The 25,621-nt window shown below is 34.8% G+C and overlaps 1 protein-coding gene across 3 annotated transcripts in view; it reads right to left on the bottom strand.

The window, feature by feature from the left end:
* MetRS-m (Methionyl-tRNA synthetase, mitochondrial) overlaps window positions 1–25,621 on the bottom strand; it is a 43,188-nt gene that overhangs the window by 4,932 nt on the left and 12,635 nt on the right. For 2 of the 3 annotated variants that reach the window (XR_011398095.1, XM_070113228.1), the window contains exons 6-7: window positions 6,889–7,083; window positions 4,916–5,424 (exon numbers count right to left, since the gene is read on the bottom strand). Coding sequence is in view for 2 of the 3 variants with exons in the window: in XM_070113228.1 (XP_069969329.1) it covers window positions 4,916–5,424; window positions 6,889–7,083 (704 nt within the window). In the remaining variant the exon portion in view is untranslated. Of the gene's footprint in view, window positions 1–4,129; window positions 5,425–6,888; window positions 7,084–25,621 lie in introns of those variants that run through there. The other variant, XM_014237301.3, reaches the window with a different exon arrangement.

Raw genomic sequence — 25,621 nt, 5'->3', positions numbered from 1 at the left:
GATCGCCGACACGTACTTTGAAGAAGTTAATGAGTTGAGCAACGTTGTCACAAAAAACGGAGGATCAACAGCTGGTATACGTGATGGGATATCCAATGTCGCGCTGCATTCGGCATGTTGTATAAAGTTTTTAGGTTAACACATATACTCAGACGTATTAAGATAAAAATATTCGATTCAAGCGTGATTATATATAAGTATGCATATATCGTCTAAGTTTAAGTTTACGAAAGATTGTTTTTGCGATAAACGTTTACTGATTACGGCACTACTTTGTACTAGAACAAAGGGTGTAATCGAATATTTTCTACTCTCGCAATATGTAAGGAAATAAGCTTAGGAAATATTTTCAGGTGTTGAAGAAACTTTATATTAATGGAATGGATTGCAACCATATCTTGTATCTCATTAACTTAAAACAGGTCATAGACTAGCTTAATTTTGCAATACCAACTCGCATATTGACCGATTCAAAAATCTTTATATGAGGTATATGGGGGCTGTTAAACAGAGTTTACTCGCATAGAAACACACTATGATCAGAAAAATATTATATTTGTATTTCAGTAATATATCTTACAGATTGACCGATATGTTCGGTAAAAATTCAGAGGCCAATATTTATATGTGAGATGGCATTTCAGTATGTTATAATATATAATAGTTTTCTATCTTAATTTGCGGCTTAGCATTAGCTATTTTTATGTTTTCGCTTAATTTTGTGGGCATGGTAGCGCTTAGATTCTGCATCAACAATACGGACCTTCTTATGTTGGCATGGAACACGTTCACAAAGTTTCGTCAAGACATTTTAATATTTACTTAAGTTACAACTAAACGTCATTCTACATTTATTGCCAACAGAGCTGTTCTGTAAGCAAGTGGCAGCAAAGTCCGCTCTCAGACTAAGGGAATCCTCCCAATTAGTCGCCTGCAACAAGGGGCATTCTAGAATACTTAGATCGTTCCCGTTTCTACCCAAAACCACGGATTTCTATAATCCAATAGAATTGAAGCTAAATTCCGTCCACAATGTTGCCTTCCCCACCAGAGAGGAGTGGGAAAGGGACGAGGTGGACAGGAACCCAGGAATTAGCATATACACGGATGGATCCAAACTAGATAATCGAGTGAGAGGTGGTGTCTTTTGCGCAACTTTAGACACCAAAATAGCCTTCCGCTTACCAGACCACTGCAGTGTTTTCCAGGCGGAGATCCCAGCAATCAAAGAAAGCCTTGTCGTATTGACAAAAAGTGTGCTCACAACAAGAAACATATATATTTATACGGATAGCCAAGCGGCATTGAAATCACTCAAGTCTCCTATGGTCTCATCAAAGATAGTGAAAGAATGTCTTGATCTATTAGAAGATCTAACATCCTACTTCACGATAAACCTGCAATGGTCTCCAGGGCATAGTGATATCCCTGGAAACTGCGAAGCAGATGAACTAGCCAGAACAGGCACCGAGTTACAATTAACCCTTGAAAAAGAGGAAATTTTTATGCCCCTGGCAACTTGTAAACGAACATGCTATAAATATAGCAGAGTCTCGGTGGAGACAATCAATAACCTGCTCAACTAGCAGACTAACGTGGCAGGAATGGAGCATGAGTTGTACAAACCGACTATTAAAATTCAAAAGGAAAATGGGGTACTAACAGGTCACTGTCTAATTGGTAGACATGCCAGCAGGCTAGGTGTACCTTACAACGATTATTGTAGAAGCTGCCAAGAAGTAGAAGAAGAGGAGACAGTAAAACATCTTCTATGCGAATGTAAAGCTCTATGCAGGAAGAGAATCGCAACTATCGGTCGTGGATTCCTTGACGACGTATCAGAAGTTGCTAATATAAAATTATTTATACTGATGAGCTTCATCAGAAGCACAGGTTGGTTCAGAGAGGAGACGATAGAGTGAGGGAACAGTAGTCCCGGTGGTATCACAATGGGCCTCCCATAGGCCTAGGTGCGTCGTTAGACAGCCACTCTACCTACCTACCTACAACTTGTAGGAACAGACGAACGTGTTTATCGATCGTATGGTGAATTTAATCGAGTTCGTAGATCACTCCAAGTCGAATTTCGTGAAGGTCGTCCAAAGTCAGTTTGTTGTTCGGGAAACTATTGATGCTGTGCGCAAACTGATATTACAAGATCGTTATGTAACCTATTGTGAGATTGATACAACTATAGGCATTAGCAGGACTAGCTCATATTTAATATTGTATGAACATTTGACTGTAAAAAAAATTTGTTCATGTTGGATCTCACACAATTTGTCAATCGCTCGTCGGTTAGTGTCGATGTTAAAATGCGGTGCTTCATAACACGTCTGTGATAGGTGATGAATCGTTGGTTTACGCGTATGAGCCCAAAAGTAAACAGCAATCGACTGTGTTTCCAGATGAGTCGAACACAACAAAAGTTGTTCACGCACGAAGCACTTCGAAGCAAATTGTTGCCTGTTTTTTAGGAACAACTGGACATGTCGCTACCATACCACTAGAACATCGCAGAACAGTAAACTGAGTGGTATACCACCATTTATTTGCCTTCTTTCTTTAAAGAAATCAGGAAAACCAACTGGAAAGAACGGATCACTCTTCACGACGGCAATGCGAGCTCTCACACATCGACTGAAGCATCTGCATTTTTGAGCACGCAAAACAACGATTTGATGAATCATACCGTATAGTCCTGACTTCACACCGAATGACTTCTTTTTATTCCCGTACGTAAAAAATAAACTATGAGGTCAATGTTTTTTGATACCTGAAGAGGCGGTTGATGCGTTCAGAACGCATATTTTGGGGATACTTCAATCAGAGTGGCAAAATTGTTTCAACGATTGGTTCAAAGGCGTACAAAAGTGTACAGATCTTAAAGGAAAATAATTTGAAAAACAAGCGATTTTCGATGTATATTATTATTTTTTTTTTCCAATCCCGAAATATAGACTGAAAAACTCGTATAACCCTGTCTATCTCTATTCGTTTTAAATAATGTAAAGAACCATTAGGTCAACAAATGTATTATACTCTGTAGCAATATGTTGCAAAAGTATAAAAATAATATTCTTTCAGAAAAGAGGGGCATCTATACTCTCGTACAGTCCGATGTACCTATATTTCAAAAAGTCACTTTTACCCACTCATCCTTAAATAAGAAATATTTGATAGAAACTCATCCGAAGAAACCAAATGTAATGTATTAAGTTGTTAAGTTTTTATTTTAGGATATGAAGTTTAGACCGAGGTCTAGACCAATTCCATTCACATTCAGTGGTAAATCACATTATATTCCAAGAATCTTGTCAATTTAGGTTCATTAAAATATCACACGTTCAACCTGTACGGTTTAAAATCAGGTGGAAAGTCGGAAATCATTATATACGCTATATTCGGGGCAGAGAAAGGGACAAGGGCAATCAGCCCGCATTAATTTGGACATTGCTTAAGTTCATATTTTTGCCAATGCTCACTAGGTTTCATTAAGTTACCTCATATACCATCATCAATCATATGGAGTAAAGTCAGTCGGATGTTCGAAATTTCTGATATTATTTATAAAGGGGCTAGGTCCATCTTTCACCCGATTCTACTTATTTTAGACACAAAGATACACTGTTATTAGGAAAATACGCTCTCTTCTTTTAATTGAGAAAACTCACATATTTGTCGATATATGCGGTATTAAGTCACCCTGAAGTTCGAAAATTTTTATATTAGGTATATGGTATCCTATTACGTCCATCTACGAACTCGTGCTTACATTTTTGCCAAAGAACACGTATACAAAGAGCGGACGGACAGAAAGACATCCGGATTTCAACTCGCCTCATTCTGATCATTTATATACTTGTATATGTATAACCCTATATCTATCTCGATTAGTTTTAGGCGATACAAACAACCGGTGAACAAAACTATTATACTTTGTAACAACAAGTTGCGAGAGTATAATAATATTTATACTAATATAAATAAGTAAATATTATATATAGTAAAAGTTTTAACAAGGATTACAGCGATGATTAAAATAAAATTCATTTCCGATTTCAATGTCTCCATAAAACCCTATAAGAACCACCTAATCACTACTACTAATGGCAAAGTTAATAGTCAATTATAAATTTTTGATTTATGTATTTATAGTTTTAAACTTAAAAATAATATATTTATATTAAATTTTATATATATTATATTATATAATATTATATAATAAATCAATATTAATTGCAGGTGGTATTTTAACAGCTTAAAGTAATTCTATTTCAATTTGTAAGAAGGCAAAGTTGCGCCAAGAACACTTTCAGCTTCCTCTGCTGATACCATCGTACGAGTGTATACAGTGATTACTAAAATAACAGTGTGAGAAATATGTGTATGTACGTATATTTAAGAGCATAGTAAAACCAATGAAATAAGCGGCTACGAATAATCGCTTGCAGTCCCGACGCAAGGTATTAAAACACTTTACTAGCGCTACGTGAAAGCCGCGAGGAGCAGCTGCTAGAACATAAGAAAGGCGACGACGAACGTTGACGATGGACATAAGGATGCACAACGCCAGCATAGCATTTAAAATGTGGCAAGAAAGCGCTCGGCGCATGGTGGCATGTAGCGGATGGCGACAGGAAGCGCAAGAAATTGTAACAAATTTAAATGACTTCATTGCCGTGCCCACAGTGAATTTCAATGCAGCAGTTGCAATAGCAGCGTCAGCGGCAGGCACTCTTTCAGCCGCATCTGCCATTGTCGTTATTTTATTGTCATTGCGGCAAGATTCGTTGTTGAGGCTTGCCTGACGCAGTTGTCCACCCTACAGCATCCCTACTACATACACTCACACACACACTAACCAGCGTTACTACTATGCTGCTTTCTTGCTCTTCACCGCCTTCTGACCCACCTTTTGTTTAGTCGTATTCTCCATCTTCGGCGGCACTTGTGTTTTATCCGCCTGCAACTCGCTCTCGTCAAATTGTATGCGCCGGAATAGCATCGTACCGGTGTGTGCAGCAAGTGACCTTGTTACAGTTTCATTAGATGACAATGACGTCACTGCTGTTGTGGCAAAGCACTCGCCTAAGTTACGCCAAAAACGTTGCTCTGGCGGCACTGCCAATTTATCGAGTAGCTTGCCACACAACTGCGGTATAATCGGTTGCAACACAATACCGCAGATGCGCAACGTGTCCATTGTCATAGCGATTATCGTCTCCAGCCTTTCGAAATTTTCAATATTCTGCACATTTACGGCGTCCGCCGCCTCACTACCGGCAGCTGCAGCCGCCACCAGGCGTTTCAGCTCCCACGGTCGTGCCGTTTCGAAGAAGTTATTGGCTGCATGCAAAGTGGATATAACGGTGTCCACGACCAAATAGAAATTGTTATCCGCATAATGCTGAGCGCAACGTGCTGCAAATATAAATATTAGTCATAAAGTTGCCAGTTGTAGAGCAATAAAGAGAATCTCAAGTAGATAATAGAATGAGAAATGGAATGTCGGTGACTTTGTGAGTAAAGTGCGCGCAAAATTAAGTGTTAATATTGGACAGCAGAGCCGCAAGTGTGTTTTATGAGTGATTTGATGGAAGAGCTTGTAAAAATATTTATACTTCTTGATTTGATTTTATAACTTCATTGGCTGTAGTTAAAGGAAGGCAGAGTTTTGCTACAAATACTCCCTACTGTCAAGTAGTATTTATAGGTAATTTGTAGTATGCTTGTAAAATACGCAGAGAGGGACATTGATGACATTGATTCACGTAGAGTATGTTTGTGAAATATATATTATCGCCCAAATTTCTAATACCGGTCTCTTCTTAACTTGTTCACGAGCTTTCAGGAGTTATATTTGATTTCTAAAAACTATCTACAGCAACACATACTTGTAAAAAAGATTCTACCGAAGTGGCGCTTGCTATTAAAATCATTGATATTGAGGACATCTCGTACAATCTTGTGGTTTATGAATTTTAAGGGGACATTTACGTTGGCAAACACAATTGTTGGGAATTTTACTCTACTATCTCCATAAGGGTAAAACTTCAAATAATTTCATTGTCGCATTGACAACTGCAACGAAGACTGAACCATTACGATGCATTACGGAATTAACTTAACAATGCTGCCAAGCTCAAATTATCCCAAAGCGTACAAAATGTGTAAAAGTACATTTTAATTCTCTATTCTCCAGCTGATAGTCTGAGTTGACTTTTCTTTATTTCCTGGATCAGGATATATCCTACTTTAAGTATTGAAGATACCAATTCAGGAGCTAATGAGTATTCTGCGAACCTTGAAATATTTGGAAGCGACAAGTTTTTATCAACAAATGCTGACCTCGTATCAAAAGTTTTGCAACTTAACGGCATTGTATTTTAATGTTTTGCAATTTTTTCTAGAAGCGCTTTTCAACACTTCAAACTTTACAAATTTCCTTCATCAAGAAGAAAACTTTCCTGATAGCAACGAAAGTGCATCTTTAAAATTTCTCACCAAAATTTTCCGATTTAATGAAGCGAAAACACCGAATAAGCGAAATTTAAATTGCCTTAATGAAAGTTGTGAGCGTGTAAAACTTTACTAATCATCGCGGCAAGAATCTGGCGAGGAAGTTGAAGAAATATTGCAGCAGCAACTGGTAAGCTGGTGTATTTTCTTATTTAGTATAAGTAGATGGTATACACGCTGTATTTCTAATTTTTGCGCTTGTAAATAAGTTCCTTTCAGCGCTGAACCGTTAGAACGCTCGCGGCGCAAAAATCCAATTCTTTGCGATGTGGTTTAGATTGCGGTGCTGGCAAAAGAAACCAACAAATGCACTCCCTATTATTCATGTGTACTTGAGTGCATATAACGTGGCTACGAGTAATCTACCTTCAATTTGCTGCAACGCATCCTGTAGTCGCTTGGCTGAATCCATCTGCAGGAAATCAGCGAGTTGCACCGCGTGCAGGCGTGGGTAAACTTGTTGCGGATTAAGGGATTTCGCACAAACTCGTGATAAAAGATTTCCCAGCGTGTCTGCCAGTTCAGAGTTCAGGATGCGCAAAGCTTTCACGTTGCTGAAGTCTGCAAGAAGAAAAGAAAGACATAGACAAAGATGTATTAAAATGATGTATATTTGAAAAAAATGGAATACCTAATATTTTTGCTGGTTTAACAAAATTATATGGATGCCATATTTATGTTTGTGAAGCATTTTTGTGCGTGACGTGTTTAATACATAATTTGAGAAAGTTGCACGCATGACCCGAAGCTTCTATTTACAACAGCAACAAGTATTAAAAGAATAACTAATCTAGATATCCAATTATTTTTACAAGTCTTATTAAGGAAACCGTTGGAGTGGATACTGCGACTCGACGCTTTCAGCATAACGGGAGCACTAAGAGTCACTCCAACGGCTGCACTAGCAAAGTTACTCAACCGACATTGCTGTGGGAAAACTCGGTGGTAAAATCAATTACAAGATTCACAAGAACCTTAGGGCATAGCTCGATATGTAGGGGGTCGGTGGATTAAATAGATCACATACCCTCACGCTTTATCTGGGTTTATCTGGTTTAAAGTTACATCTAAAGAGGTTGAATAGCGCAGAAACGCGAGACCCACCAGTGGAATCCTCAACATCTACATGGACGGATCCAAAATAGCTGATGGAGTGGGCGCCGGGATCGATTGCGCGGAGCTAGATCTCAGAAGGCCCCTCAAGCTGACGAAATACTGCAGTATCTTCCAGGCAGAAGTCTTTGCAAGCTGAAGCAAATATCTCAGGAAATGACATAAAGAACATCAATATGTACGTCGATAGCCAAGCGACAATTAAAGCAATAATATCACACAACTTCAGAGAATGTCCTTAGAAACAGAGAGACGGTAAATATAATGGCAGCTGGAAAGCGGTTCCAGGTCACTATACTTAACGAAATTTCGGAAAGGGCTGACAGATGAATCAGGGCGAAATATAATGTTTTAATGTATGCAGGATCACCAAGATCATGTGCAAGGGAACGGAAGGAAAACACGTATGTCTTTTACTCACGCAGTCTCGAAAAGACTGGCATCATATGCGTTTTTTTTTTTTTCATAATTCCTATTGTTTTGGGTGAGCTAAACTGAAAATTACTGTAATTTTGTCATAGAACGTCACATTTTCTGACATTGTAGGTATTCATGTTAAATAAGTTATCATCTTAAAATAAAAGTTAAAAGACTAGAAAATTTTTATTTATAATTGCGTAAAAAACGAGTTTTTCATGTACAAGTATAATATCTTCGTTCACATCTCCTTAAATTTCTGGAGAGAGGTGTTCATTTGTCGGAACCGACTATATCTGATTATTATAGCTATATTCTACATACCATACAAACTGATCCATCGAAATTTAACATGGATTATTACCCAATGTAAAGCTACAATCTCCCAATAAGTTGTTTAGATCGGACTACTATACCATATAGCTACAATTCAAACTGACCGATCAAAATCACGATAAAGACCTTATTTCCATATTAAGTAGCTTTATTTTGTCTGGAAAGGAATCGTTGAAAATGTTGTGTGTTTTGAGGAGTCTACTTTTTCATGAACACAAGTATTTGATTGGCACAAAGTAAGGCCAAATACGAGTCTATCCCTTTAAATGACGGTAACATCGAAAAAGCCTCATATATTGAATGTTCTGATTTCTCAGAACGCTTGATTTTGGAGTAAGTATTTCAAATGTGGGAGTGATTATAATCATTACAATTACTATACCTAAAGTAATTGGGTAAATGCTTTCACATAGCGAAAAAAAAATTTTTGTGCTGTACGCCAATAAAACTAACCAACAATTGGAAGATATATCTATCGACATGTGTCGATATGCAGCATATTGCGATAAAATTACTTAATGCAACACATGTCTATGCAACAGCATTCGGATTGAATGACCGCGACGAGCCCACTGGTCCAGCAATAACAACGAACCACGCATGCTCCTGCATATTTACATAGGATCCTTATGCAAAGCTTTGCATTTGAAATCTCGGTAAAACATTTTGTTATTAGCCGTTTGAGAGCTGTGGCACGTCGCTATTGCTCCGGTCCCCACCCGGGTAAGTAATTGAATGATAAAGTCGAACTAATCGTTTATTTGAACAATGCTGGCAATTTAATTGCATGGCTTACATACATCTGCTGCATTTTGCAATTTCACAATGTTCTCAAATTAGTAGGAAAATTTGAAAATAGTGCTAAAAAAAACTTTACTTTGCATTCCGTGCATTTCGTGCAGTCCAGAGGTGGATAAAATTCTTATACGTGGTATAATAAGTGCTAAGAGTAAAACGAACAAACAATTTACTTTTCGGACAGAAAATACGCTATTGTTTATATGAAGCAACGTATGGAGATCATCATAGCTCATGGCTGTCAGCAGGGATCTATTTCATTCAGGTATAACCGAACATTTTATATGCTCGAAATTTCCAACCCTTTACGTCTGGGTAATAGTTCCAGTTGTTTGGCAAGTATAACATACATCATCCGAAGAAACCGATGCGTTCACTGTAAAATTTAGTATCTTATTAACTTCCATTACTACATTTTTCTTATTTTATACTTACTTTCATTAAAATATCACACAGTTTGGCCAACATAGACGGTTTAAAGTCATGAAAAGTCAAATAGATGGAATCATTGCATCGGGCATATTGCGACTAGAGAAAGATCTAGACGTTTGCATTTACTTTCGCCATTACTCAAGAATATTGGACAACATGCTACCATGCTATTCTAGGATGCGGCATTAAGTCTGCTAGGATAACGAAATCCATTATATATAATATATTCTAGTATATGGAATTTGGGGTGATTCGTGGACCGTTTTCAGAATTAAGCTGTAGCATATTCAATAATATGCGTTCACCTAATTTTTGTGTGGTAATTTTCCGATTCCGTTCATCTGCAATACCAATTCTTGGATGTAAAGGAACACCTTTACCAAGTTTTACCACAATATCTTAAATTTCACACAAGTTATCGCTCGCACGGAGGGACGAATGGACGGAGATATGGATAGATAGACAGACAGTCACCCCGATTTCAACTCTTCTCGTCATTCTGTCATTATAACTATAATACTCTGTAGCCAACATGTTGCGATAGTATAAAAATGTGATCTCGATCTACAAAATAATTGCAAGTAAAATACGTACGCTTTTAACTTTACATATATTTTTCTCAAAGTGGAGGGCTTGTAAAAAAATGTTCAGTTTCTGACAGCAAACTGTAAACATTAATATAAAGTATATAAAAATGTTGCAATAACAACAAACCAATTTCTACGTAGTTAACTAGATGATTTTATTCTAAAGCTACAGTATATATTTCAAGTAGATATGTGCGTCTAGTCTAGACTAGTTGAGAAACGCAGTTTCGAGAAAACCGCATTTCTTCTCATATGATTAGGTGATAAGGACCATAAAGTATATTTAAAGTAAAAAAAAAATTCGATTTATTGAAATTGTCTCGACGCACTTAAGGATATTAAACGTAGCTCTAAGCAACGAGCAAAGAATTATTTAATTCTAACAATACGCAACATTGCCATTTTTATCAGAAAACCTCTGCATAATTAGTCTCACTTTCGAGAGACGTTGCTGACACCAGATGACAAGCATTTACCAAGGATTATACCAATTGATAAAGTCTTACTATGAGTAGTATTATTATTCGTATGTACCTGACTACTGTTCAAATTTGTCTTTAGTTGCTTTTTGAATTTGAGTAATAGAGAATACTGAATAATAATTTGGTCTAGTTGTTCTAAGATGGTTTTTGATCAGCATAAGAGATTAGGATCTTTGTTATATGTATGGCATCTACAGCTCTGTGTTATTTTTCTTACTCAGAAAAGGAAACGACGTTAACGTCGAAAACTAACCACATTGTATTGGATATAGTATGTTTAGGTGCATACATCGGGTGACTAAAATATAAAAGCGATCATGCACAGTGGGTTCAAAATAAAATATTTTTGTTTTCCAAAGTGTAGGTAACGTCGAATGAAATTTTTTGTGGGCGTTAAATGTTTTCTAGACAATTTAGCTTTCCTACCAAAAAAATTTTTAATATTGATGTTACTTCGTAAATTCTTCTAAATTTGAATATCATTCTCCGACTTTGGTTTTGACACCCAAAAAAAACTTGTTTAGCTTCCCTTAGACCAAGAAGAGACTTTTTCTCAAAAAAGAGAAAAACAATTATGTCCTTACCTTTGGATGTCACGTGACTCCTCCCTCTTCCTGGCTTGTCATCTAATACATTTCCAGTTTTTCCATAATGGTCTCTTCACAAAAGTACAGCTCGTATTTCAATACTTTACAGTTTTTTTAATTGTCTATTCAAGATCTTTAGGTTGCTTCGTTGGAGAGGCTGCTTCAAAACGCTTCTTTTACTGACTTTTACTTTACACTAATTTTACATTCTTCACAGCACCACGTGACACAATAAGAAGATCGATAAAAACTGACATGTGTGAATTTGCAAAAAATTAAAACAGGAAAAACGTTGTTTTTTGAACGCACTGGAACGCACCATATGAATGCTTAAGATGCTGAGGATTTCCTTCGTGGTCTAGGCTATAAGCTATATCAAAGCCAGGGTGTTGCTCTTATAATCAACAGGAAACTCACACGTTAAGTGGGTAAGCAATTCTTTACAAACCAGCAAACACACACACACATACATATTAACTACCTTAAATATGTTTGGTGCGCCTAATGTCTACAGGTGCCATTTGTAAAACCCCAATATACAAGCAACATACTTGTAAAAGTGAAAATCTTAAACTCAGCTGCGAATACACTTGCAAATGTTGGCTAGGAGCCAAACTGATGTCAAACTAAAAGATGCATAGGCAGCTAAACAGATATACACGCGCATACACGGGCACACATACAGCAGCAGTGTATATGTATGTAGACCTACGTAAATGGCCGAAAGCCCTTTGTATATTTGCTTAAGTGGCACTGGAGCTCTGCTATGCAGTGTGCGGTATGTATGCAACAAACAAACGGTAACATCCACACACAAAAAATATAAAGGGGTTTCCAATAAGAGTGATATGTAATTAAATTTAAAAACACACTAAATGTTAAGGAAATTCAAATATTTTTTATTTAGTGTAAAGTACAATCGATACAATTACGTTCTGAATACAAGTATAATATCATTCAAATGGCTAAGTCGTCTTGTTGAAACCAGATATTGTGGATTTTCTTTGCACCAGAATCGATAATTTTGTTTATTTACCGCATCATAACGATATTTTTTATTACGATCATAAAATGAAAAAAGCGCACGAAAAGTTGCAATTGGGGAACGTTTATTTTGATAATAAAATTTCGTAATTTATAAACGTTGTTCTTGCGTATATGTCATATCATCCCTATTGAAAAACCCGGTATATGTATTTACATAATGCGCTCGAAGCAGAAAAGTCAGTGCCGGCAAACAAGTCAAAAGAAACGCTATAAGCTTGCACTTTACCCTCCTGTGCGTGAGCGTCTGTAAATATCGGCATTTCACTGCTCAGCCTGTGCAAGTCTTCTTCACTTGCACCAAGCAGCTGTTCAGCATGCTTTCTGCCACTTCGAGGTGTTGCAAATGGTGTTAGTGTGTGTGCTTGAATTAGTGTCAGGAGTTTTGTATGTATGCTAACAAATTTCTTTGTTTCGAGCTCTTAGCAGGAAGCGTGAGTCGAGTTTCATCGTTAACAAAACCTGCTGACTAAACTGTTGTGATGGACTGGTAGTTAGATGCTATTAAAGAAGAGAGAACTTGTATGAGAAAATGTTAGCAACGTCAATTCCAATTATTTTAATGCGCCACAATTCCCAAAGAATCCTTTTTTTTACAAAAAATTACAAATACACACCAAACTTTTGTGCTTAGAGAAAGAGCAGATGCGTAAAGTTTAGATTACAACCTAAGCACTTGGAGCACTTACAACCTGCATTTGCCGTTTTTTGTTCGGGAGCAAAAAGTTGGCAAAAAGCACTTGTATGATTTGTTTCAATGCTATACTTGTATGTATGAATTTTGAAGTGAACCACATAGAAGCCTGATTGCAAACATATGAATATATGCACACATGTATACATAATACAAGTATATCTACTTATCCATTTGAAATGCGTTCATTCTGTTTCTATCTAAACTAATACATATGTTTTCACATGCCACATTTACCCTGCGTATACCTAACTTTTAAATATTTAATGGTGTTTTAATTGCATGCGTCTTAATAAATGTGTGTTCGAAAAAAAAAATGTGAATTCTAAGTTCCAGTCGCCTTTTAATAAATCAAAATGGCTTTCACTTATTTTTATGTAGGCTTCCTTACTTATGGTATATATCCTTATTCTCTTTATGGCATATGGTACATACAAAAATGTACAGAAAACAGATGAACAAACATATGTATGTATATATGTATAGTTTTGGGCAAAAATATATCTGGGCAAAGTTTTTTCAAACAATCTCAGCTAAAATTTCAAACACTTATTGAAACATTATATGTACAAACTAGAGCTCTTGGTGTTCGCCTAATCAACTAACCGGATATGACATTATTAGAATAATAATATTCGGTTTGCACTATTCGGATAGTCCTAAGTCGTCGACTATTCGATTAACCGCTTATTTTCGACTATCCGGTTAACCGTACGTTGTCGACTATTCGAATAGTAAGTGTTCATAAATTTTCTCATTTTTATTGAAAAAATTTAAACATTCAATAAAAATATTTTGTGCACAAATCAAAGGCCTCTTCGATTTCAAACAATTTTCATTTATTCAAATACTCGCACCTGAGCTATTAGAAGACTATTCGAATAGTCGGAGTACAACGTCTTATGTTTTAAAAATACAAGAAATCAAGAAAAAACGTTATCTTCGGTTGCACCAAAACTATTATACCCCTCACAAATACAAAGATTCCTTACAAGAACTTGATTCCGATCGTTCAATTTGTATAGCAGCCATATATGATATAATAATCTGACTGAACAATTTCTTCGGAGAATATATTTTTGCCTTAAGCAATAACTCATGTCTAATTTCCTGAAGATATTACGTCCAATAAATAGGTTTTCCATGCAAGCACTTTCGATCGTTCAGTTAATTCTATAGTCATCCGATCTATACAATTTCTTCGGAGATTTCGTTATTGCCTTAAATAATAATCCATGCCAAATTTCGTGAAGATATCTCGTCAAATGAAAGAGTTTTCCATACAAGCATTTCATTCCAATCGTTCAGTTTGTATGGCAACTATATGCTATAGATCGATAGCTTAAAAATTGAGGGACTAGTTCGAATATAGACAGACAAACGGATATGGCTAAATCAACTCAGCTCATCATGCCGATCATTTATGTATCTATTTTATAGGGTCTCTGACGTTTCCTCTGGATGTTACAAAATTTGTGGCAAACTTTATCAGGGTATAAAAAGAAATTTGTAATTTCATTTGTCATTTGAAGCATTCACAATAGTAAAAGTGAGCTAAAATATGCAAATCAAAACTTGGCAGCATGGAAGATAGAATTTATACCACTTTAAAGAGGTACCCGCAAACTCTTCAATTTAGCTCGGTAACTTTGTTGTTGCTTTCACATGCAAATTTTTGGCAAGAGAGCAGAGAAATGTCCAATCGAAGACAGTAAGTGTCTAAATCAGCTGAGATAATTTGATAAATTTCCCTACAGACAAACAGATGGCGCTAAATCAGAATCGCACAGGGAGATTTCGAGTAGACTAGCTTCAAATCTCCTCGATTACGAGATTAATAAGTGCCATTTTTGTATGGCGAAATCTTGCTAAATTGAGTAGAATAGTGAGATAATCTACTCAACAGTATAAACCTCGTGATTAAGTGTCGGACTGAATATGGTATTAGGTTTGGGGTATATTTAAATGTTTCCTTCCAGTTTTATTATATGAAATGCATTATATACTTAAAGGCATATTACAGCTGTTTTAACAATCTAGTTTCACGCTATAGTCCGAAGGTTGCTCGAATGCCGCCAATATTGTTATGATTAATTGCTTATTATATAGATCTAAAGTTTATATCAAAAACACCTCAAAACCTTTTTACTGATTTCAAAATTATGAACGCGACGAGGATACAACTCATTGTAATTCTTAGCTCTTTCAATTGGTGTATTTAATTAGCTGGTTCAGTGATGAACTGCATGTTGACAATCTCTCACAGTACCACGCTCAAACAAATTTGACGAATTGTGTTCACAGACGGTGCCTGTTGGCTACGATATTTTCGACAATAACTAAAAAATCTAAAAAGCAATATTCAATACTGTATATTGTCAAACGTTGTATTTGTAAATTTGGAATTTAATGCTACCAATGGCATACAATTATTATTTACAGCCAGCCTACGTAGGTAAGTTTGTTCGATTACCTATTTTAATACCCTGAAGAGGGTAAAGTTTGCCACGAAGTTTGTAGCGCAAAAAGGAAAAGGTTGGAGACCGTATAAAGTATATATAATATATAAATGATCACCGTGACGAGTTGAATCGATTTAGCCATGTCCATCTGTATGTACTTGTATATACGCGAACTAATCCCACAGTATTAGAAATATCGATCTGAAATTTTGCACACACTCTTTTCTCCTCAAGAATCTGCTCATTTGTCGGAACTGCTGATATTGGACTACAATAGCATATAGCTACCATATAAACTGAACCATCAAAATGAAATTCTTTTATGGAAAACTTCTTTCATTGGACATTGTATCTTCACGAAATTTGACACGCATTAGTCCACAAGGCAACAATACAATATCCGAAGAAACGGTTCAGATCGCACTTCTATAGCATATAACTGTCAAACGAACTGACCGATCAAAATCAAGTTATTGTAAGAAAAATCTGTGAAGGGGATTATAGCTTCAGCACAATCGAAGTTAACGTGATAATAATACACTTATACATGTATTTATATATATTCATGAGTAATTAACTGTAGTTAACTTTCCAACTGATTTAAGTCGAAATAATTTCAATACTTAAATAGAGCCCAAGTTCGGCGCATTTATGAAATTTACATGACAGATATGGAAACTCATTACGATGCATTCAAATGGTAATTGTATATCATTTAGGCATTAGTTAAGCGTAATTGTGCGCCTTCTTGCTTATTTCTAGTCAAAACAAGTAAATCAAACACAAATTTATGTATGCTTAGTATGCTAACACAATTTCGCAATACCTGAGAGAGTATTTTTTCATACCGTCGCTACAAAGCAGGAAATGAATACAGACGGAAAAAATGCAATACTTCAACATGCTATGGTAAATACCCAAGTATGCACAGAAAGTTGGACGGACAATAGACAGGGATGTGTATATTTTAAGTAAATAAGTGTGTGAGTGTGTAAAATCTAACGTGTGTTCATAACCTTCAGTCAAAACACACACACTCACATATTCCATTGGCGAAATGTGCAAAATATGCAAGCTCACTGAGGTATGATTGCCGACAAACGACGTCCAAAAAGGCGGAAATAAACAATTTGAATACATATTCGTGTACACATACATATGTACCAGCATTTGTGGTGTGTGGAGCGTTTGTGTGCCACAGTTTGATCGCTATTGAAGCAAAGGCAAGCAGCAGCTTGTGCACAACTAAAATTCATGAACTCAATTGCAATGGAGCGAGAGGTTGCAATGTTGCATGCAACATACGTGTATGAGTGTGTATAAAACATTTGTGTGCGCAGTCAAAAGCCAACTCTTTTGAATACTTTCGATGCGACAGAAGCGAAAGTAAATGGATTCCGCACAGACAGGTGCACGCTTAGAATGTGCGTGTGTGTGGAGGAATTTCTACAGAATACAGTTACGTGTAGTTTGTATGCTTAAATAAAGAGCTGCCTCTGCCTCTGCTTCCTAGCCTCTAGTAGTATTGATTTAAAGTGCAACTGCAAAATAGTTAGGTGTGCGCGTAAGTATGTACGAAAGTATATTAGCAGGAAAGCAGAAGAAATTATTGAGAGTATATATGTACATATACAATATGTATATATACAAACATAAATATACTTTTATGCATAAGTAATTTACTGGTATGTCGCAGTGAATTTGTGTTGTATACACTCAGGCGAAAGGTGAGCACCCAGGCGTGTAAACAAACTGGTAAGGAAGCGAACAATATGGCAAACGTTTATGAACAGCTTCTTAGAGAGAAACGAATATGAGCAAAATTTCAGATCAATATCTCAAAAGCTGACGGACTAGTTCGCGTACAGACAGACATGGCTAAATCGACTCAACTCATCACGCTAATCATTTATATATATAAAGTACTTTATAGAAAGCGCCACAAACAAAAAATCTATCATTGTCTTAGAGTAACTAAAACTTCTAGATTACTGTGGAAGTTTCATTTCATCCAATTATTTTTTAGTTATTGTCCCCAAAGTGATGCTATCATTCACGATTTTACGAAAATGAAAAAGTTTTGCTCCCTTAACAAGATAACACGCTCATTGAGCTTCTGATAATGCCGATAAATTGAAGGAATTAGTCCCCACCAATCGTATTTAGAAAAAAAAAACTTTCGCTTTTTTTATACATGAAAGAATACAAGTTTAAACGTCGTAATTGTAATTGAAAATGAAATGAAAAAAGTGCATTAATTTCTTATAAGTTTATTACTCAGTTATTGTTACAGACAGGACATGTAAAGTTTAGAGAACTACAAGAAACTAACTGTATCTGAAAGTTATCTGTTGCGCAGGCAGTTATCATGAAATTACCAATGATATGTTTGCTTAAATGTTATCATGTTGAGGAAACAAAATCAGTTATCTTAGCAAAAATTATGACAAGATCATTATCTATTATAAACCAAATACTATACTAAAACGAAACGGCGTATCCCCCATTGTGAAGTGAAATCAATTTAAAACAATTCTGTTTTTTTATACAACTGCTTTTTACCTTTACTGATATAAAAAAATTAATTTGTATGTATATACAGTTACTGACAATAAAATATAATCAAAATTGTATTCACAACTATTTGCAAAAAAATATAAATAATATCACAGTCCTTAGAAGGAAACCATTATTTTTTATAGTTAATAAAATGTATTTTAAACATTTCAAACGCAAAAATAACTTATATAAATTTAAGTATAATCGGTAGACAACTTTTAAAGGAACAGTCAGGAATTTCAATTGACAATTTCGTGGTTTAATTAATCCCAACTTTTCCTAACAATCTTAAACAGGTTTTGTTATGTTGGAACCAAATTAAAGGCATGTTTCATTCAGCATAAGGAAGCATACACCTTCTATAATTCTAAGGTAGTGATAACGGTTCATGATTTCCCGAATCCAAAACCGAAGTTCATCTCTGTACCCCGTAAAAGATCTCTATATGTTGATATAACCACCTCCGTGTCTGAAAGTTTTTGTCATGTATCGACGATTTATATCAGCATTTTTCGGACATCAAACCTAAACTTTTCCATTACTACCAAAGAATATATAAGAACACGACTTTGCACAAAATAGTGCTTTTGAGGTACAGGTTGGTTGGTTTTCCTAAGAAATAGCACTATTAACTTTAGAAAAATAGCAAATTTTTTTTCTCAAATTGGTACATCTGTCGTGAAAACACATGCAAAGTTACAAGTCATTCTGTGAATTAACTCTTTGTTTACAAGCCGTTTGAAGTTGACGTGTCAGAGTATTTTTTTAATATGGAAAAAATTTATTATCACGCGTATAATATCGGATATATTATAGTGCCGAAAATATATTATATGATTTAGTCTACAAATTACCCCAATATATATGGTATATACTTGTATGTACCACCTTGGATGTGGCAAATATGCAGATAGACTTAGTTTAACAAAGGTCGAGAGCATATGTGAAAACGTGTGCTTTATAACATTATCCGTTAGTCAACTGCCAATAGTGTAAACCTTTTTGCCACTCAGGTGCTCTAGCAGCTAATAGCCGTCAAGTGAATTGCCTTCAATGTTTGATGAAGGAAATGCACTGCAGTTGGCAAATCAGTATGGTATATACATATGTACGTACGTACTGAAATATGCATTGGTTTAATGCAGTGCCGGCATTTTAATGTTTTGAATAGTAAGAAGAAGAAAAGATCACCAGAGCATTCTTCTTCAGGAAGAAGGTAACGAAATTCTCTAGAAACTCGCTGACACTCTTGTCAACATTATAACTGGGAGAAGTTCTTAACTGTTGTTGACTGTTGGCAGACATGCCAGCAATTCGACTAGGGTTACTTTTCTATGCAATTCGACAATTTCTTTTCTGTTTCAACCATAAGCCCCTTTTCTAATATGTTTATTAAAATGCATATGAATATATATATATGTGTGTGTAGATTATTAGTTTTGAATTGTAATTTTAGGGGAGTGGAGTACACAATGTCACTTAATTTGTCAAACAGATAAGTTAGAAGCAAGTCAAATTTTCATTGTTGGAGAGATTGCAAAGCTAATTTAAACACAAAGAAGAGATAACTCATTACTATGCACAAATATGCAAAATTATGTTTTTACTATCATTCTAGGAATAAACAAAATTTTTGAAAAGTTACAGAACAAAATATTTTAACATAAAATAATTAAAATTAAGAGTAGCCACTTATTACAAAATTTTTTTTTTACTATTTTCAATATTTTCGAAAAAATCTCTGCATGCGAACAATAGCAAGAGAAGGGAGAATCTACAATAATATTTAAACTGATGATCAGATATGATAAAGATTGTCTAATTTCTTCACAGTATTGGTGAATACTTTAGAATTCCATATTAGTTAATATTTTTAGATTCCATATATGGTACATACATACCATAGGTATCAGAAAGATCTGAGCAGTAATTGGTACCAAAAAGACAAAATAGTTTCAGTTTTCAGTTTCGAAAGGCCTCCGGATTTTACTAATTTGAATTTTCTATTAGATATTCGTAAGGTAAAATGAAAATGAGATCCATGTTCTATGAATTTATGATAATTATCAATGAAAAAAAAACTACATTCTAAATATCTTATTTTATGATCAGAACGAATGGGCAATTGATAAACCAGTTTTTAAGTAAAATGTTTTTTTTTTAACACTTGGCACGCTGACACATTAGCACAAATCAAAGAATTTCTCGAAGCACATAGAAAAAAAGTTATTATATATTGAAAAAGGGCTACATGTAACAACTAATCATTAATTAATCTTTTATAATGAAGAAAGTTGTGTTAACAATGACCTTTGCAATCTTACTGAGAACGAGCTGACAAGGAGCTAATTTTTTCACTATAGGATTTGGCATATTTGAAGAAATTCAAAACACACAACTTTATTGTGGTATTTCAGAACATTATAGAAATAGCTTTTGTAGCAAATGAGCTTTGCAACATGGTGAAATGCCGGTTCAAATATAAAAGATATGACAATATTTGAATTTACGAGAACATAAATAATGCATAGGTATACTGACCTTCTTACTGAATACAAACAGAAAATTTCAAATGAAATGAAAGTCAAATCTATAAACAGGTCGCAAATACGTTACGTGAAAGATGCCAATTTCTTCAATTCAATTTGACTTAACTAATCAAGAATTGAGTTACCACTCAGTATGTTTTAGGTGGTGCGCAAATTAAATGGAAAAAAAAACACATTTTGTTTGTTTGTGTTGTATTAATAATGGTGGTGGATATTTAGAAACTGAGTTGAAATTTCTTATTTACAAGTAATTGTCATTGGAAAATAAAAACAAAAGAGCTCCAGAGATGTTATTGAATATAATATAATGATATTGACTATTGTAATAGATTTTGATGAGGCAACGGAGCTGAATTTAAAAAAAAAAAAAATACTAATTTAAAAACTATTGAGAGGACTGTTAGGTGCAAAACTATCACTCTAAATGGACTAACTGAAAAGAAAATGTGGAATACAATCTTGGTAAACTTAAGTTATGTATGACAAGTCTAGTTGGTCTTATTATGCTTAGGACAGTTCATATTCTTTGTGAACAATTTATTTTTGATTAAGTACTTGATAAATTGACAAAAATTACAGTTCAAATAAAATTTAATTTTGTTTATTGTGTGCATTAGCTTTCTGGTATTAAGAAGGGAATTCATAAATCAATATTCATAGGCATTCTTATCTTCATTTGGCAATAAATATTTTTATATTTTCAATTCGTTTGTTCTTCTCTTCAGAGTCTCGGTAGTTGAATAATAAACTTAAGTGTTAAAAATTAATTTAGTTAACGAGGATTTTTGTTAGGAAATACTTTTATTTTGTAAAAGTATTGTAATAAACAGTTCCAAGGTCTATAGAAAGACCTGAAGATTACAGGGATGTTGATAACTTTCCACCCAGAAACTCCAGATAACTTTCCACCCGGTTGCACCGAAGCTATAATACCATTCACAAATACAAAGGTTCCTTACAATAACTTGATTCCTAATTTCGTGAAGATGCTTCGTCAAATCAATTTTCAATGCAGGCATTTTACTCCGATCGTTCTGTTAATTTGGCAGCTATATTCTATAGTCATCCGATCTGTACAATTCCTCAGAGATTGCACTAATGCCTTAAATAATAATCCATGCCAAATTTCGTGAAGATATTACATCAAATAAAAAATAAAAAAGTTTCCCATACAAAGACTTGCTTCCGATTGATCAGTTTGTATGGCAGCTATATGCTATATTGGTCCGATATCGGCCGTTCCGACAAATGAGCAGCTTCTTGGTGAGAAAAGGACAGGTGCGAAATGTCAGATCGATAGCTTAAAAACTGAGGGACTAGTTTGCATATTTACAGACGGACAGACAGACGGACATGGCTAAATCAACTCAGCTGATCATGCTGATCCTTTATGACTCACTTTTTTTAAGCAATATAGAGAGAAAATTCAACATACATATCTTCCCTAAAACGGAATATCATTCGGGAGATCTTCAGAGAAGTGACTATTCAGTCTGATAGCAGGGCTGCGATACTAGCCTTGAGCTCACTAGCTGAGCATGCAAGGCTAGTTAAGGAATGTCTAACCTCATTATCAATGACATCGAGTTACTTTGTGATAAGACTAGTGTGGGTGCCAGGTTACAACGGAATCGTAGTTAACTGTTAATCTGACAAACTGGCAAGGAAAGGTACCCTAGTCCCGCTATTTTATTATATTAGGAGAATGAGAACGGGTTGGTGCTCCACTCTCCTAGTGTGTTCTACTACTAGATAGCTGGGCTTCGCGGGAGCTTGGGTTCATGCGCTGTCGCAAGATCCTTTTGGCCCAAGATCGATCGCAAGAAGGCGATTGAGTGATTAGGATTGTTCACAGGGAAGATAGATCAAAAATCCATTAGTAGAATATTAAATCTCGAGAAAGCGCATTGAATCTATTATATATGCGTTTAGGACAATATACTCATTTCCAAACCTTCCCGGAAACTGATGCATAAATATTATTCAAAGTAAAGAAGAAGGAGAAACGTTGTGCCTTTTTTGCTGTTAGGGATCGCTCCGCATTATGAAATAAGGAAACTGGCGCGGTACTGTTGAAATTAAATAACTTATTATAGCTTTTGGTACTAAATGAAGAGGGATTCAATTTTGTTGTAACGGGATACGAAAAATAATCAATTTAATGAAGGCCAACTTTCAACTCTTACGATAATTACACTAGTCTACAGTGGTGACTCTAGATATACGATCAATTTTGGATATATTTATGCTCACAATTCATGAAACTATCAATGATTTTACAAGATTTGCTCCTGTTTATTTTTATGTTGAAAATCTCTTTCTAAGATTAAAACTAACCTACCATCTTGTAGCAATCTCATCAATTTTAATAATTTTCTCCCCTCACTTTTAGATCCTGGTGAAACCGCACTCTCTGTTCTGCATTATGATTTCGTAGATTCAGGGTTGCAAACAAGGCAATAACAAAATAATTGAATTAAATTTTTTTTATTTTGTAATCCCAAATACGGGATTAAAATATAAAAAAAATTTAATTCCAAAAACTGGATTAAAAATTAATTATTAAGAAATAAAATTTTAATCCCAACTACTGGATTGAAAAATGAAATAGAAACTTTTAATCTTAACCATAAATGGTATGTAATTATGAATTAAAAAAGTAATTTGTTTTAGAATTCACATTTTTTCGCGTTCATTCATTTCAAAAATTAATAAAATTTCAATTTTTAATCCCAAACATCTTGCGAAAGTATTCCAGATGATTGCAAAAATATTCCTACTTGGTTATCTAAGAAATTTTCGACTATGAACACAAAATTTTTTTAAGCTTAATTTCCGGAACAGTCATAACTGTGATAATTGCCGTATTCGAGGACCATTAAATATTCCACCTCTCACCTAAGTTTAGAAAATTTTCTACAACTGTAACTAAATCAATAACTTTGGTAAAGATGTTTTACCCTAACATTCACTTTCACCGGTAGGCTGTACCGATTTCTAGCAATTTGGCGACATCATTGTTTCTGGGGACATGCCAATGACTTTATAAATCCAAAGGGATTTTCATTGAGTAAAACAGAAAATTTTGTAGACTATAAGTCTAGATGTATCAACCTTTGAATCCTTTCGCAAATTAAAGAAAGCATATTAGTAGCCTGCCTGTGGGGGTGCGAAAAAGGTGCGCAGAATCCCATTCAAGACTGGAAAAGTAAATTTTATTACTAACAAGCCGATAATTGTGTACAAAGTACATACGAGCAGGAATAAAGCCGCTTCGTTTTATTTTAAAGGAGTAAATTTATTTTTTGCTATACTTGGTGAATATTATTAATTTAATTTATAGAGGATAACAAACGCACAACCAAACATAACAGAATATCCAACCAATAAGAATGCTGATTGAATAATCGACTTTGAATTTGTTGTTAACTCATTGTAAATAAAATGTTGGTATTCTACTATTTCGCTTGACAGTTTCTTTTTTGATATATTCAACTTTTGTTTTATTTGGTCATATATTGTAGTGCTTGAAGTTTAATTAATACCGACTGATATAGTAAAGTTGTCAAATCTGTCTAAATACCACAAGTGGATAAAAGATCACACTATAGAGACAAATATAGGTGATACCCAATATTAAAGAAAACTTATATTACGTCGGACGAAAATCTTTCAATCGGTCGATGACCTATACTCCTATATAACATTTTTATTATATACGCTGAACAGAGTGTATTAAGTTTGCCACGAAATTTGTAACACACAGAAAAAAACGTCGGAGACTCTTTAAATTATATAGGTATATATTGTATATCAGTATGACAAGCTGAGTCGATTTAATCATGTCCGTCTTTTTGTCAGTCTGTCCATAATGTTTCTTTATTAAGTAACCTTTATTCGATTAGAAGGTTGTTTAAATCAAAATATGTGGTTAGAAAAAACTAGCAAACGTTTTCCGTTGGATTCAAACATAGTTATACATATAGTTGCATATTGCATGCAATCGGAGTTAACTTTTAAATTTGTTTTGTTTAAATTATTATATACGAAAGCATACAACGAATTTCTGAATCACCCCTCTCTTCATAATTTATGAAAGTAGTATTCAAGTATGCAGTAATCAATAACTTGTCGAAACAGGCACCTAATGGAGCAATATAAAGAAACTAAACAATTTAACCCCTAGCTAGGGGTATATATGTATATAGCAATAAATTATTTCTCAATACGTATTTTAGTAATTGATGTAAGAGGTTTAATCAAGCCGCCTTAGAATATACTCAATGCTATATGCGAGGTTCCGCCATTTCTTACCTTTATCATGAAATTTAAACCAGAATTCGACCGTTGAATATACTGGGACATATTTGCTGTAACAATTATCAAGTCATTGCATCAACGGTTTTTTCTCTATTGGCAAACAATGTTGTTGTCATGGTTGTATTCCATGGTAAACAAAAATAGCAAATAGCGCCAATTTGAAACCGATAACGTGGAAGGGATTAAATGGAATGTCGTGAAACTTTGACAAAGTTCTTGTTAAGGTTATTATTCTCATAGAAAGATATATATATTTTATTTGTAGCACGATCTCCTCAAAAACTACTACAAAGTCAGATGGTATGAGTATTAACTTTACCTAAACGGAAGTTTAACATTTCAATTGGCAGAAGTAATTACTTTGTGTGAACATGTCCTTAGTCAGACAATATTTGATTATGTTTAATGAATAATAAATATATTTGATATTTTGCAGACTAAAGTAAAAATGTAAGTTCAAAATTCCATCACCAAATGAAAAGAAATGCAGATTGTTAACAAAACTCGGAAAGTCTACAGAGTTCAAATAATGGTTTCCTACAGCGAACAATTTCGATTGAACTTGAAATATTTTCCATTTTGAAGTTCACTTCGCATGCTTTTTAATTTTAACTGCACTTCAAATGCAAATTACATTGAAGCACCAACATAAATTGTGCTGCCATCTAACTGCGAGACTCCCACTACACTTGCCCAGGAGCAGCACAGCAGAACCATCA

Source organism: Bactrocera oleae, chromosome 2 (assembly GCF_042242935.1).
Source record: "Bactrocera oleae isolate idBacOlea1 chromosome 2, idBacOlea1, whole genome shotgun sequence".
Lineage (NCBI taxonomy): Eukaryota > Metazoa > Arthropoda > Insecta > Diptera > Tephritidae > Bactrocera > Bactrocera oleae.
Note: the sequence above shows the minus strand (reverse complement) of the source record. Positions and strands in the feature narration are given on the sequence as shown.